The sequence below is a fragment of the Geotrypetes seraphini genome, chromosome 9 (genome assembly GCF_902459505.1).
Source record: "Geotrypetes seraphini chromosome 9, aGeoSer1.1, whole genome shotgun sequence".
Classification (NCBI taxonomy): domain Eukaryota; kingdom Metazoa; phylum Chordata; class Amphibia; order Gymnophiona; family Dermophiidae; genus Geotrypetes; species Geotrypetes seraphini.
In genome coordinates this window covers 150655172-150670978 of record NC_047092.1, presented here as the reverse complement: position 1 = coordinate 150670978, position 15807 = coordinate 150655172, and the positions used below count along the sequence as shown (strand labels likewise).

The window sequence follows — 15807 nt, the reverse complement described above, 5'->3', positions numbered from 1 at the left end:
TGCTGGTGTAGAAGGACTGAGGTTGAAATAGACACTAGAAAATGACATGGGATTATTTCCCGCGGTTATCCGCGGGGACAGGAACGGTGATGGATTTTGTCACCGTGTCATTCTCTACTTTGCATATTAAAAAGGATATCCTGACAAAAACCACCTCTTAGAAGTCTTATTCCTATGCAAGGTCCTTTCTTAAGAGCAATAAACAGCAAATGAACATGTCTGTACCTGAAAGAGAAACAGATGCTCAATATGTCACACAGAAGCTTTGCAACAGCAAAATCTGTTTTTCAACATTAAACAAATTAACAGTCCCTCCAGCTACTGCTCATATTTAATCATTTTAGACAGTGTTTGTAGATACAAAGGAAATTAACCAGTCTTTCCAGTTTGTTCCTGTTAGGATCCTTTTCCCACAATTGGATTTTCCCTAGAAAATAGTAAAATCACAATAAAGGTCAAGTAGAATTGGAGATCAAGTCATTGTCTTTATAATTAAAACAAATTAGTAGAGGTGTTTATATAAAAAAAAACAACAACCCCAAAACAAAACAAGACTGCTTTAGAGCTCGAAATCAAAGACAGCTTTCATTTAAATATTAATATCTCATGTCACATTCTTATATTTTACTCCAGCTTTGGGTTTAAGTATTCTAGAAATATTAAATTAGGGTTGAATGTTAATTGCAATTACAATGTTAATTATTAATCCTGATTAAAAAATTAAATCACTCTGCATGGTCTGGTATATCTCCCTCACAGTGTACTTTTTGAAATGCAAACAAGTACTCAAACAAGTCTTCAGCTCTGTAGTGCTGGTGGCAGTTGTACTCAAAAGCTGCCTGTGGTCTCTCTCTCTCTCTCTGACCCGTCCCAACCCTTCTGACACAACTTGTTTTCAGAAAGGGTGAGATGAGTCAGAAGGAAAAGGCTGGTGCAGGGTGCAGGCAGCCTTTGAGTGCAGCTACCACTGGTGCTACAGAGCCCAAGACTTGCTTGCATTTCAAAAGGTACATTGGGTGAGGAGTGTGGGCAGGTCTGGGAGGGGAAGGAGAGATGATGAACTGTGCATGGGGAGGGGAGAAGTATGAAGCAAGAGAACGAAAACTATTGGGTCTTTAATTAGTGGCCAAAGGGAGTGGAGGGGGTCATAGAGACCTGGGCCCACCACTTTGGGCTCAGATCCCTTCCAAAGCTTCAGCATATGTTCAATGGTTGGTGGGGTAGCTAAGACTACAGCATGTAGGTTTACTTTACACCATGAAAGCCATCTGGATGTTTCTTCCTTGTCTGGAAAATATCTTTTTTTTTTCCTGCTGGTAAAAGCACGTTTTAACATATGCAGTGTTGCACAAAGACCAGGGAATGGGCCATACTGCCACATAACTCTAGGTCTGCTATTTTTAAAATTAGGTTCATCAACAAATACTTATTTGCTCAGGCATATTTTCATATTGATTAAGCTCGTTGTAGAACAATTCACCATTGATACTATGGCTCTTATAGCCACTAAGTATTTCTGAAAAGCATTTTAAAACAACATACTTATTCGTTAAGCATACAGTATGTTTAAGTAATAAAATTTTGTTTTATTTCCTATTATTTGAGCCATGGTACTAAATTTTTAATCTATATCCAGTGTTCCCCAATTAATTCTGTAAAGCTACAATCTTCCTAAAATACAAAAAAACATACTTCTCCAGATTTACTGAATTATTAAGTATATCTGTTGAGCATCATAATGCTGATCATTTGATTTTCATCTTTTTCTATCTCTGAAAGGTATAAAATACAAAATGACTCACTGCAAATCATTTAATTATCAAACTGCAAAAGTATGGAATTTATTTCCTATAGAGATCTGTATTACCACTATGTATGCTCTGTTCTGCAAAAATATGAAAACATGGCTTTTTCAGAAGTCTTTGTTAGAGATTAATTTGACCTGATTTTGCATTATGTTTATTGGTGTTCTGACCTCACTCTGGCTTTGAGGACTATCAACAGCTTACACTCATTAGAACACTGGGAGCCTGCATTAAAGATACATACACAATTTAAAATTTCAATACAAGCAACCTGCTCCCAGGAATGTGGGGGACAGAACAATTGATATGTAGTGCAAATGTTGTTTGTAGCACATTGTTTCAGAAATCATTGTTAGGAGTTTAGTCTGATTTTGAATTTTGCTCTGTATGTTTATTTTTGTGTAGTGATGATGCTATTTGTAACCTGCGAGGATTTGGCAGTACATAAGATTATATATATACTAGTCTTTAAGCCCGTTACATTAACGGGTGCTAGAATAGATGTATCTGTCTGTCTGTCTGTGTTTCTTTATCTCTCTCTCCTTGGTCGCTGTCTGTGTCCTTCTGTCTTCCCCCCCCCCCGAGCAAAGCTGTTTATACCCAGCACACACCTTCCCCCAAAGCAGCTCCCTATCTCTCCATGGCCCCTTCTGTCTCCCCCCAGCACACCCCTCCCCCCAAAGCAGCCCCCTTTCCCTCTCCCTGTCTCTCCATGGCCCCTTCTGTCTTCCCCCCAGAGCAAAGCTGTCTGTCCCCAGCACACCTCCCCCCAAAGCAGCTCCCTTTCCCTCTCCCTGTCTCTCCATGGCCCCTTCTGTCTCCCCCCCCTAGAGCAAAGCTGTCTGTCCCCAGGACACCTCCCCCCAAAGCAACCCCCTTTCCCTCTCCCTATCTCTCCATGGCCCCTTCTGTCTCCCCCAGCACACCCCTTTCCCCTGGCCCCCAGTATTTATCCCCTTCTTACCCTCCCTCCATCCCGGCGTCTTCTGGCCTGCTCCTCTTCAAAGCAGCCTGCGATCATGGTGGCTGGCTTTAGCGAACCTCGCAGGCCGCTCTCCAACTCGGGAGGATGTTCCCTCTGACGCGATACCAAGCGTCAGAGGGAACGTGCTACTGAGGTTGGAGTGGCCTGCGATGTTCGCTAAAGCCGGCCACGATCGCAGGCTGCTCTGAAGAGGAGGATCAGTGGCGGCAGAGGCAGCGGCGAGTGAGGGCGGGAGGTGTGTTCCCTGCCGAGGATGCGGGCAGGGAGAGAGCTTGCCTGCGCTTCCAAATGGTGAGTGAGAGCGGGAGGAGGGGAGTGGCCAGAATGTTCCCTGCCACCGGGTTCTAAAATGGAACACGGCCACGGAGAACACACCACAGCAGCAGGGAACACGAAACCCTAAGTGCGCATGCGCGCTTACGGTTTTATTATATAGGATATATATAAACATACTTGTTTACTTACTCACTGCCATATTTTGCACTAGTGGATCTCTTTGTCCTGTGTTTTTCGTGGGGTTCACTCAATTTCTGTACAATGCTTTTTATTTGCTGGAGTGTTTTGAATGTTTCCACTGAATCTTCAATTGTGAAATGAAAGCATTCATCTGATTCTTTCTGTGGTCCTTGGTAGACTGCTATACTCCCACAGGCCTCTATAGAGTTTAATTTTAAAAAGCCATCATTAGTTTTACTTCATAGAAAAAAATGAATAGGAAGTTTCTAAATGTCTAAGACCCAAACACAGATATCTCAGCTTCTAAGAAAAGACTAAGGGGGGAATTATCAATGTGGCTGTTGTTAAGACGGGTTATTTTACCACATCATGCTATTTTAACTGCATAAAATGGGGTCTTGTGGTAAAATAACCCATCTTAACAGTAGCCACATTGATAATTTCCCCCTAAATGTAATACATTGTCTATACTACTGCTAATCATTTCTATAGCGGTACTAGACGTACGCAATGCTGTACATCAAAATATAGAAGAGACAGTCCCTACTCAAGAGCTTACAATCTAGTCAAGACAGACAAACTGGACAAAAAGATATATCTATACAAAGTGTTCAGGTATTAGACTGGTATCAGACTGAGTATTAAACATTAAAATCTAATACTAATATTGATTCTACAACTCTTCAAAGATATACAGTAAAACCTTGGATTGCAAGTAACTTGGTTTGCAAATGTTTTGCAAGACAAGCAAAACATTTTATTAAATTTTAACTTGATATACAAGCAATGTCTTGCAATACAAGTACATACAGTATACACACATCACAACTGAGCCGATGGTTCTTCTCTTTCTGACGTGCGGGAGTGTAATGACTGTTCTAAACGATCGAGGTCTTGCAATACAAGTACATACAGTGTACACGCTTCACATCATCGCAACTGAGGGGATGGTGCTGCACAGTGTAGTGACTGTTCTAAACAACAAAAGTCTGCAATATGAGTACATACAGTAAACACGTGTCAATTCATCACAGCTGAGCCGATGGTTCTTCTCTCTCTGGCACTGCGGGAGTGTAGTGACTGTCCTAAACAAGCAAAGTCTTGCAATACAAGTACGTATAGTATTTTGTATTAAAGTTTTTGGATTGTGGAACGAATTGTCCGAGTTTCCATTATTTCCTAAGGGGAAATTTGCTTTGATATACGAGAGCTTTGGATGCTTCTGGAACGAATTATGCTCACAAACCAAGGTTTGACTGTATTTGAAACTCTCACTTTATTTTGGCTTGCCTACTATAATTCATTAGAAGTTTAAATGTTTTTAATTTGCATGTCTCGTGGTGCACTGGTATAGAAGACAAACTGACTTGCAGCTCAGCAATGTGTGGAGGAAGAGAAGCAGATGGGGATTGCTATTCAGGACATAAACAGTAGGTAACAGACAACCATCCAGCTGGTCCAATTAGTCTGTCCTTATTATGGATGCATCCCAGGTGCCAGATATGTGATGTGACTACCTACAAGATTTTGATTTATTCAAGAAGTGGTTTTTTGGGGTTTTTTTGCTTCCTCCTTTTCATCATCCTCCTGTTTATCAGACGCGCAAAGATCCCCACTCAACTTTCCCATATCTAACCATTAAGCTTTCTAATCTAATGATGACCAAGCAACTGTCACATTAACATCTTGCCTCCTAGTTCCCCTGGCTGGCTGTCAAGCCAAGTTATGAATGCCTGAATTTCTACTACTTCCACTTAATTACCAGAACTTGTAGTCTGCCAACTGCCAGTTTGACAAAACTGAATTGTAAACATGAGGCAGCAATACAATCAAGAACATGAACAAAGTCCTGTTAACTTTCACTATGGTCTGAATTACCAAAACAAGATCTACCACTATTCTATGTGTATATGGAGCCGTGATAACCATTCCCCAGGACAGAGATTACTGTAGCATGAAAAAATGAGGAAAACTAATGTGGGAGATTTATGGCTTTGGAAAAGGGTCCAACCATGGTGGAAGAATTCAGTTAGTCTAGAGTCAAATTTCAGTTTGAACCAGGGATGAGATATGGTGCCATGAGTATTTGTTTTGCAGCTACCCATGAGTATTTCCTGCTGTTTTCTTTCCCTTGCCACATATTTTTTATATTTATTTTACTGAAATGAAGAACTAATAAAAAGTTTATCATACATTTTCCAATACAATTATGTGAATAATCAAAGTTTTAAAATAAACAGTTTTTGGATGCACAGATTAAAAGCCCCAAATACATTTTTTCAGTAAGATTTATGCTTATTAACTTCCTTTTTATATACCCCTCTTGACCTCCAGCATTTCATAAGGTTTAACACATGTAAGCCACAGGTGTACTCTTCTCTACAGCTGACTGATCTCATTCATTACCTCACCTATACTTCCTAACCTACATCCTCTCCCCAGGTTTTCTTACTACTTATTTGAGTCAAGATATTGCCATCAACAGTCCTTGACTAGGGCACACATGCATGAACACCAAAACTGTAAACTCTAAATCATGCTACTAGGTTTTGCATCAGTATGAGCAATACCCTCCTTTAAGGGCTGTGAACATTGGCACACACACAATATCTGCCCCATTAAAAAAAAAAAAGACATGAGCCAAGCCTCCCCCCGATAATGAGCCGCCGTACCCCCCAGTCGACAATCATGGGTCCCTGACCACCAGAGTCTTAGGCCCCTCCCCAGTGCATCCCAGGATGCACTGGGAAGATGGCCTAAGGCCCTGATTGGCCCAGATACCCAAGACCTCTCCCATAGGAGGGGCTTAAGATATCCAGGTCAATTAGGGCTTTAGGCCCCTCCACAATGCATCCTGGGATGCACCGGGAAGGGGAAGGCCCGCCATTTTGAAGAGGCCTGCTGGCACGAGGGAGAGGGCATCCCTCTTGCTAGCTTCTACAAAGAGGTACGGGGGAGGGGATGGGGGGTGTCAGCCTAGCATTGCTAGCAGTCAGCATTTTCGGTTGGCCTAACCAATATCAGCAGAGGCCTATGGGACATTATATCAATCTGACTCTGAAATGTTGATGCAGATAGGCCCTAAATGCTCCTGCACAGAATTCACATACATTAAGCATCCAGCCAGACTGGATTGTTTATCAAGAAGATATGCTACTTGAATGGGACAAAGAAGCCAGAGACTAATCCCATCTACCATTCCAGCAAGTGTCACACCTTCCTTATCAATTAAATTAACCATTGTTTCAAACAGTTTACAAATTATAAACAAAAAGATACTGGGAATAGACAATAGTTTCTTTATTTAGAATAAGATTCCAACTTATAAAAGCTTCCTCTCTGCAACACCCCCCTCTCTCTTTTTGGAACCTGAAGTTTGGACCATCACCCCCTCCCCCCTCTCTCTCTTTCTTTGTCCTCACAGCACCTATTCAGGAAACTATCTTTTCTCTCTCATTCACAAGAGCACAGAAGCAGTCTCTGAATCCACTCTATTTGTAAAGCTTATGTCTATTTCTTTCTGTACATTTGTAACCCAGTAAAGCTTATGTATCTTTCTAAAGATTGCCTTTCTGTAATATTAAGCCTATTTCTACATTATATTCCTTATGTAATCACTTCTGACTGTGCTTGTCAGTTGATTTTACTTCCTACTGAATCTTCAACGAGGGTATTGAACCTGGGACCTGGCGGATTGTAAGGCCCCCACATTATATCATTGGGGCTCATTTGCTTCAACATTACCCCTCCAAAACCTTACATTTTGGGAGCTAAACCTTACAGAGGGTTCTGAGCTGACTCCACCAGGGCTGTCTTTTGGGGTCTTGTTAGTGGGGTGATGGGAGGGATGCCCACTCCCTCCTGCTTTAGCAACTCCATTGTGCATCTGGGTCACCTGAACCCCCATGATTTCCCCACCACCACCCACCTGACGTTCCTCTGATACCCAACACCCCACACGATGATTCCCCCAACGGAGTTGCTAAAGCAGGAGGGGGTGGGCATCCCTCATATCTGTCTGGGTGCGTCGCTGCCATGGGGGTGGCCATCATTGTTGGGAGGTTCAGAGACCCATGGTTGTCATCGGAGGGGGAGGGGTGATGGCTGTGGTCAGGAGAGGGAGGTGGCATGACTTTTTTTTTAATGGGGACAGATATTGTGCATGAGCAACATGCACAACATCTGTGTCCATTAAAAAAAAAAAAGGTTTCTTGCCCCAAACAGCTGAGTGGCAGGAGGCTGCTTCGGGGCTTCCCCTGCCTATCAGCTGTTCAGACTTCCCTGCCAGCTCTGTGCATGTGAGAGTGTTGTTCTCACAGCAATTCGTCAGCGGGATCAGACAGGGATTACGATGAACCTCCAATCAAATCATCCGCATGCAAACTTGTTTGTGCATCAGTCACTCTTTTGAAATCAGCCAAAAATTGGACTGCAGCAGACCCACGCAGTTTTATCGATCCTGTTTAGTGCATCTAGGTCCTAGTAATTGCCTCCAACTCAAATCAGAAGCAAGGCTGGGAACATGGCACCATTTAGTCTTCATTTGCAACATCCTAGTTCAGTCCTTACAGTGAAACTTTTTTCGGGGGCCATGAACCATGCTTCTTCCAGAACTCAAACCACAGGTACTGAATTTCACACTAGCCTATATACCTTTAAGCGATGACTATGATTTTATTCCCCCTCTAAGGGCTTTGAATGCTGCCTTCCCAGTATCCCCAGTTCCAGTCCAAGTAAACCTGAATGGAAAACTGAGCTGCTGTATCAGCCCTATAGAACTGATTCTGAAGTTCCACATTTTCAGAGCAATGCGAGTAGGTGAACAGATGCGTGTCAGACAATTAGAAAGTAAGCAAAAGATAAGAAAACTAAGATATTTTTCTCATATATACAGTATATTAAAATTTCCTCATATATATTCCTATCAAGCAGGTAAAGTCCAAGTCTAGTTAGATGAAATGTTTTGACAAACTGCATCTTATTGCACTTTCCAGAAATTGGTTAAGACTTGTTTGTTTAAAAAAATTGTTACTTGATCGATGATTTATCATAGTACTCGTACGATAGTTTTTAAATGATATATTGGACTGTGGCCTCTCATATGCTTTGTTTCGTCACTGAATTGTTCAGTCTTCTTACTTTGTGAACCACCTAGAACTCTTTGGGTATTGGCAGTATAGAAAAATTGTTGTTGTTATTATTATTATTTACCTTCCATCTTTTGTAGCTTAGGCATACTCATGCTAAAGAGGGAATAGATTTTCTCTGATTCTCGATCTCCATCAATATCTAGCTGAATATCAGCTGGAGCTCCGCTATAATAAAACAAAATACACCAGTTTCAAAAGTAAAATACTGGACATGACAAACAGCCTTAATCAAGCTGTTTTCAAACCAGACAACAATCGGAACAAAACTTCTGCATCACCAAAATTACTAGGACTAGGGGGCATATATTGATGCTACTAAGTAGTACATTTAAAACAAATAGGAAAAACATTTCTTCACTCAATGTGTAATTAAACAAATTCATTGCCAGAGAATGTGGTGAAAGCAGCTGGCTTAGCAAAACGTTTGGATAATTTCCTAAAAGTGAAGTCAATAAGCCATTATTAAGATGGGTGTGGGGAAATCCACTACTTATTCCCAGGATAAACAGTATAAAATACCTCTTTGGGATCTTGCCAGGTACTTATGACCTGAGTTTGCCACTGTTGGAAACAGGATACTGGGCTTGATGGACCTGCGGTCTGTCCCTGTATGGCTGCTCTTATGGCCTCTGCTACCATGTGACAACAGGACTGTGTATTCAGCTAAGTACTCGGTGGGATGAATGATTGTGATTTACACTTCCCCCTCCACATTTGTGGTTTCCGCACTCGCGATTTCACATAATTGCGCTTTTTTGGGGGGAGAGGGGGAAAAAAAACAACCCATATTTTTGCCTTCCCCCCGGCATCCCGGCCTTACCTGGTGGTCTAGCGTGCTTTTGGGGCAGGAACGATCTTCCTACACTCCTGCCCCGTGTAGATCACCAATAGGAAACGGCTGCCTTGAGCTCCCACCGTAGTCTCGAGAGACTACGGGAACTCATGGCAGTCATTTCCTATTGGCGATCTGCACGGGGCAGGAGCGTAGGAAGATCGCTCCTGCCCCGAAAGCCTGGCAAGCAAGTTATCAGAAGACAACCAGAGCCCAGGACCAACAAGATTTGAATAATGACCAGACAACAAAAGGTAGAAAAACTAATTTTATTTTCTGTTTTGTGATTATAATATGTCAGATTTGAAACAGCAAATGTGAGATAGGATTTAAGAGATAGGAAAAGTCCTTTTTGTTTTTTTAATTTTGTTTAGACCACAACGCCAGTGTGGTTAGGAGAAGGCAAAGGGGATGAAGAAGCTATAAAATAAACCCACCAGAATTTTTGGAAAAAACATCCAATTGGGCAGGAAAAACAAATCGAAAAATCGATTCAATGGGCTGAATCGAATCGAAACTTTTTTTCCTGAATCGGGCAGCACTACTCAGAACCACCATCAATTACAATAGACGACTTTCTCAGACGCCTCCAACAAGGGCAATTATCGTCGGGGAATCGCCCGATGGAGCCGCCGGCAGAGAGTAATGCCGCCGCGACTATCCCTGGGCTCGATGTTACTCTGAGCCCTGACATCAGGACTCCGCCTCTGCAGCCGACTCTGTAAAGACCAAGCTCCCCACAAGATGAGATTACCCCGGAAGAGGAAGTCTTCTCATTCTTGGAGGCCAGTACTTCGGAGAGCTTGCCAGCGGAAACAACTCGGAGAGGTTTTTCCCCTCTGGACGGAATTGCGGCTGAACATCTCAGGCTAAAGAGGCACAAGCGCCTCAGGAGGTAAAACAATCCAAACAACAGTATCTTTCTACGCCTGCAACAGTGTTTTCTGTACTTAAACCCCTGGAGGTTACCCTAGATGCTCTTTGGGACTTGGTGGTGAATTTAGGTAACTCTCTTAGTCCACATATAGAGCATTTGGACAAAGAATTAAAATCTCAGAAAAGAGGAAATTAAGCTTTTAAAACAAGACTTATCTTTGGTGACATTAGATGGTCAAAAAAGGGAAAAAGAGATAATAACAATTAAACAAAATCAAGACTTAATGGTGAAAGATAATATTATCCTGAGGAGAAAGCTCAAGACACTTGAGAACAGTAATCATGCTAATAATTTGCGGCTGATAAATTTTCCTAAGGTCCCCTCGATTACTCCTCGTGATATGATCAGACATTACTTTATCGAGGTATTGGGAATACCAGAAAATTAATTACCTCCCCTAACAAGGGCTTATTATTTACCTTTAAAGTCTCAAGAAACTCAAATACAGCATCGTGACCATCAGGAAGGTCCCTTAGATGTTACCGCAATCTTGGAAGAATCCGTCACTGAAACAGCTGTTTCAGCTACTTTATTGATGACTGTTGCCTTATCCCCAGACAAAGATTAGATCCTTAAATTATTCTTCAAAAATAGATCAAAGGACTTCCTGGGGTTCAAAATACAGATTTTCCCTGACGTTTCGAGAGAAACGCAGAACAGAAGACGAGAGTTTCTAATTTTGAAACCAGGGGTAACCCAATTAAGGAGTGTTTTCTTTTTACGTTACCCCTGCAAGTGTATTATAAGATACCGCTCTTTAAAATATGTTTTTGTAGATCCTTCTCATTTAGTTAGTTTTAAATCCCTAAAACGCTTGGAGAATGAAGGTGTAATAACAGCTCCTGTATAATTAAACACGCTTTTGGTTTCAGCAGCAGATATACATATCTTCATTATATTATTATGACTTAGTAATTACTCTTTTCTTACTTCTTGGATCACTTATGAGGACTTGAGTGTATTAAGAAATACTTTTCGTATTTTAATGATTTTTGTTTAAAATCTTATGTCTTTCTGTACAAGATGTTTAAGCTTGGAAAATAATCTTGAAAATTTAATAAATAATTAAATATAAAAAAAAGACAAAAAGACTAGAGTACATAAGAAAGAGAGAATAAAAGAAAAAAAAAAAAAGCTGGATTATCGTCAATTCTTTGATACTATAGTTAAGCCATTTAAATTTTGTGTAGACAGCAGAATTTTCAGGGCTTTAAAATATTGTTGTAGCTGGCCTATCAGTCTAGAGATGGTGTTATAGATATAACTGGGGACCACAAAGCCCAGGCCATGTTTCTTTAGCTTCCAGCTGGTTTAGAGCTCTCTCTCTCTCTGACCAGGGGGCAGTTGCCCTAGTTGCACTCCCTTAGCACTATTTCTGTCACGTGTGACTGAAGTATTTTGTTAGCTTGATTTTCTACGTAGCATTCTATAGTAATTTGGCTTATTCGGTTTTCTTGATTGTGGAGGGGATATTTGTGAGGGGAGGAGAGACAGGGGTTTTGTTGATCCTTGCTCTATATTTGTGATTTATAAAATTACAATTGTACAGAATATTGTTTCTTTTTATACTTTAATAAAATAAGTTAAATATAAAATCAATACTATTCAAGGCTTGTGCGGATGGGATCAGATGATTTGCAGGAGCGGGGACCGAGAATGGGCTTGCAAGGTCAGGGTGGGGACGAGGACAGATTTTTTTTCCCCCGTGTCATTCTTTAACCACAGTACAAATGAAACACCTTAGCAGAGATGCATTAGAACATTCAAATGCAGATATGATAAATTTCAAACAATACAATGAATCATTTTAATAGGCAGACAAGGCAGCAGATGCAGTTAAAATATACAGGCAGGACAAAGTGAAGGCAAGTTATACATACAGCTGAAAAAGATAAAGAGGAACTAGTCTAAGTTAGAAGATGTGCAGTAAAAGATAATCAGTAAAATCATGAAGGGCATAGAGAGAGTAGAGAGGGACAGATTCTTCAAACTTTCAAATAATAAAAGAACAAGAGGACATTCGGAAAAGTTGAAAGGGGACAGATTCAAAACGAATGCTAGGAAGTTCTTCTTTACCCAGCGTGTGGTGGACACCTGGAATGCGCTTCCAGAGGGCGTAATAGGGCAGAGTACGGTACTGGGATTCAAGAGGGAATTAGACAATTTCCTGCTGGAAAAGGGGATAGAGGGGTACAGATAGAGGATTACTGCACAGTTCCTAGACCTGTTGGGCCGCTGCGTGAGCGGACTGCTGGGCACGATGGACCTCAGGTCTGACCCAGTAGAGGCATTTCTTATGTTCTTATCAGTCACCACATGTATTAAAGGCTTGGGAAAAGAGTCAGGCTTTCACCTGCTTCCTGATACAGAGGTAGTCTTGAGTTCAGCACAGCCCATTGGGGAGTGAGTTCCAGAGTATAGGAGCTCCTCATAAGTTGGCTTGCTTGCAGATATCATATCAAACAATTTATTTTGATGGTGGCTCTTGAGAGGACCTTAAGAGGCCTCAAAAATGTGTAGGCAGCTAATTAAGTACTCTGACCCAATTTGTCCAAGGACCTTGAAAATCAAAGATAAGAGCTTTAAAATTTGGACCTGTAAGGTACAATTGTTAACAAATGTAGTTTTAACACGACAATGTGCAATGTGATCACACTGCCTGCAGTTCTCTGTCATGCTTCATTACATTAGGGATTTCTATTCCACCATTACCTTGCAGTTCAAGGCGGATTACAAAAGAATTATCCAAGATTTATTACAACAAGAGCTTACAAAAAAAAAAATTGGTCATTTTCAAAAAGAGTAAGAAATGGGAAAGGTTATTTGTTTGAGGTAGTTGGCTTTAGTGAGAGGTGGAGTTTGAGACTTGCGGTATTATTTCTTTTTTCAGAATTTTCTTGAAGAGTATGGTCTTTATTTCTTTTCTAAAAGTCTTGTAGTCGAGGGATGCCGTCAGTAGATTGGCAATTTGGTTGTCTAGTTTGGCTGCTTGAGTGGCCAGGAGGCCATCATATAGTTTTTTCCGTTTGACCTCCTTAATTGGGGGGTATGAGAATGGGGTGTGAGTTTTCCTATGTCTGGTTGCGGTGTTGTGGATGAGGCGGTTATTCAGGTAGTTTGGACTGTCTCCGTATAAAGTCTTAAACAGTAGGCAGTAGAATTTAAATTGTATTCTTGCTGGGATTGGAAGCCAGTGCGATTGGAGATATGCTTCTGTAATGAGATCATGTTTCTTTAATGAGTAGATGAGTCTTAGTGCTGTGTTTTGGATAGTTTGTAGTTGTTTTGTTATGGTTGTAGGGCAGAGGAGGTAGAGGATATTACAGTAATCAAGTAGGCCTAGTATTAAGGACTGAACTATGAGCTGGAATTGAGTTTTCTCAAAGAATTTCCGAACTTGTCTTCTCATGACTAAGAATGACTTTTGTATTGTTTTATTGATTTGCGGTTGCATGGTGCAGCATCTGTCGATAGTTATTCCTAGCAGTTTTAGGGTGGTTTGTATGGGGTAGTTGATTGCGTTGATTTCAATGTTGGTTATGGTTGGTATTTTGTTGTTTTCTAGGAGGATGAATTTCGTTTTATCTGGGTTCAATTTCAGTTTGTGATCTTTCATCCAGGTTGCTATTGATTTTAGTGTTTGGTATATTGTGTTCGTCATGGAGAGTTCAGGTTGATCGAAGGGTATGAGAATGGTAATGTCATCGGCATAGCTGTAGGAGGTTATGCCTTGCTGAGGGAGGCTGTATAGAGATTGAAGAGAGTCGGGGATAGAGGGGATCCTTGGGTAACTCCGCAGGAGTTTGACCAAGGTTCAGATTTTTGTTTGTCTGATTTTACTCTATAGGTTCTTGATTTAAGGAATCCTTCAAACCATGTGTATACTTTATCTGTGATACCTATTGTATCCAGGATTTGTAGTAGAATGTTATGGTCCACCAAGTCGAAAGCAGCGGTAAGGTCTAGTTGTATGAGCATCATTTTTTTTCCTGTGCTGAGATGTTGTCTGGCTGTGTCCAAGAGAGATCCTAGTAGTGTTTCCATGCTGAAGTTGTTTCTGAAGCTGGATTGTGTGGGATGGAGTATGTTATGGTTTTCTAGGTAATTGGAGAGGAATTTGGCAACTAATCCTTCTATTATTTTGATGTAGTGTGGAATAGAGGCAATGGGTCTGTAGTTGGCTGTTTGGTCTATCGGTCATTTGGGGTCTTTGAGGATCGGGATGATGATGATTTCGCTGAGGTTGGTAGGGTAGTGGCCGTTTATTAGCAAGATTTGTATCCAGTTTAGAAGAAGAGCGCAGAATTTTGTGCTGGATGTTTTTAGGAGATATGGTGGACAGTTGTTGAGGTCACAGGATGCATGGCTGTATTTTTTGTAGTATTTGTTGAATTCGGGCCTTTGTATGTTGGGGAATTGAGACCATATTCTATCTGCTGCAGTAGAATCTCTATCTATGGGGAGAATTGTGAATTCATTAGGATGGGTAGAGGTGTCTTTGAGGATAGCTCTTGCATTGGTAATTTTATTTTGGAAGTGTTCTGCTAATAGATTGGCTGAGGTGTGGGGGGGTAATATTGTTAGTGGTCAGGTAGGGTTTGGTGTCGGTTAGGGTTTTTAGAATTTGGAATAGTTTTTTTGGTGTCTTGGGTTTCAGTGTCTATTAGGTTGGTGTGGTGTGCTTTTCTCTTGTCCTTTAATTATGATTTGTATTGTTTGTTGATTTTTTTCCAGGCGGATTTTGTATGATCCGAGTTCGATTTTCTCCATTTTCTCTCTAGTCGTCTACATTGTCTTTTGAGTTGTAGCAGTTCGGAGTCGAACCATTTATCTGATCTCCTGCTGGGTCTGGATTTGGTTTGCAGTGGGGCTAAATCATCAAGGGTGTTGGAGCAAAGTCTTTCCCAATGTAAGATGAAGTCCTCGGGGTTGTTTTCTAGAATAATTTCATCTATTTTAGACCAGAATATGGAGGGTTCGATGTGTTTGCGTGAGGTGTATGTTACTTTATTGAGTTTTGTTATAGTTTTTTTGTTGGTTTTGGTCCAGATGATGTTGAAAGTGTAGGTGTAGTGGTCTGACCAGATGGATCTGGACCATGTACCGTTAGATGTATGAATTTCTGTTAAGGATGGTTGGTGGGTCATGAAGGCTGCAATATCAAGTTGGTGGCCTTTTTCAAGAGTTGTTTGTGGATTTAGCATTTGGAAGGATAAGGCTTTGAGAAATGAGAGAAAGTTGTCTACTTGTTTGGATGATTGATCATCTAGGTGTAGATTTAGGTCTCCTAGGAGTAGGTTGTAGATTGTTATTAGTGAGTTTTGGTATATGAAGTCTTCCACTTCGGTTCTTGCTAAAGACCAGTTTCCCGGCGCTATGTAGCAGAGCATGCAGTTTAGTGTGTCTTTTAGTGTGGTGCTTGAGAGTTGGCAAGCTAAAAGGTCCATGTACGGGTTAGATGTTTTCTCAATTATATTAAGATCTTGTTTGATTAAGATTGCTAGGCCTCCGCCTTTTTTTTTTCTCTGCAGACCACTGTAATTTTGTATCCTTGCGGGCAGACTTCAGTTATTCTGGGGTCTGAGTCGGAGGTTAGCCAGGTTTCTGTGAGGAAAAGACAGTCCAGGTTTTCTTGTGTTATC

General features: G+C 41.1%; 1 protein-coding gene across 1 annotated transcript in view; it reads right to left on the bottom strand.

Moving 5' to 3' along the window:
- RASA2 (RAS p21 protein activator 2) overlaps positions 1-15807 on the bottom strand; it is a 218029-nt gene continuing 202222 nt past the window's right edge. The window contains exons 22-24 of the mRNA XM_033958463.1: positions 8458-8561; positions 3256-3445; positions 1-427 (exon numbers count right to left, since the gene is read on the bottom strand). Of these exons, the coding sequence (XP_033814354.1) occupies positions 397-427; positions 3256-3445; positions 8458-8561 (325 nt within the window). The 3' untranslated portion in view covers positions 1-396. The remainder of the gene's footprint in view (positions 428-3255; positions 3446-8457; positions 8562-15807) is intronic.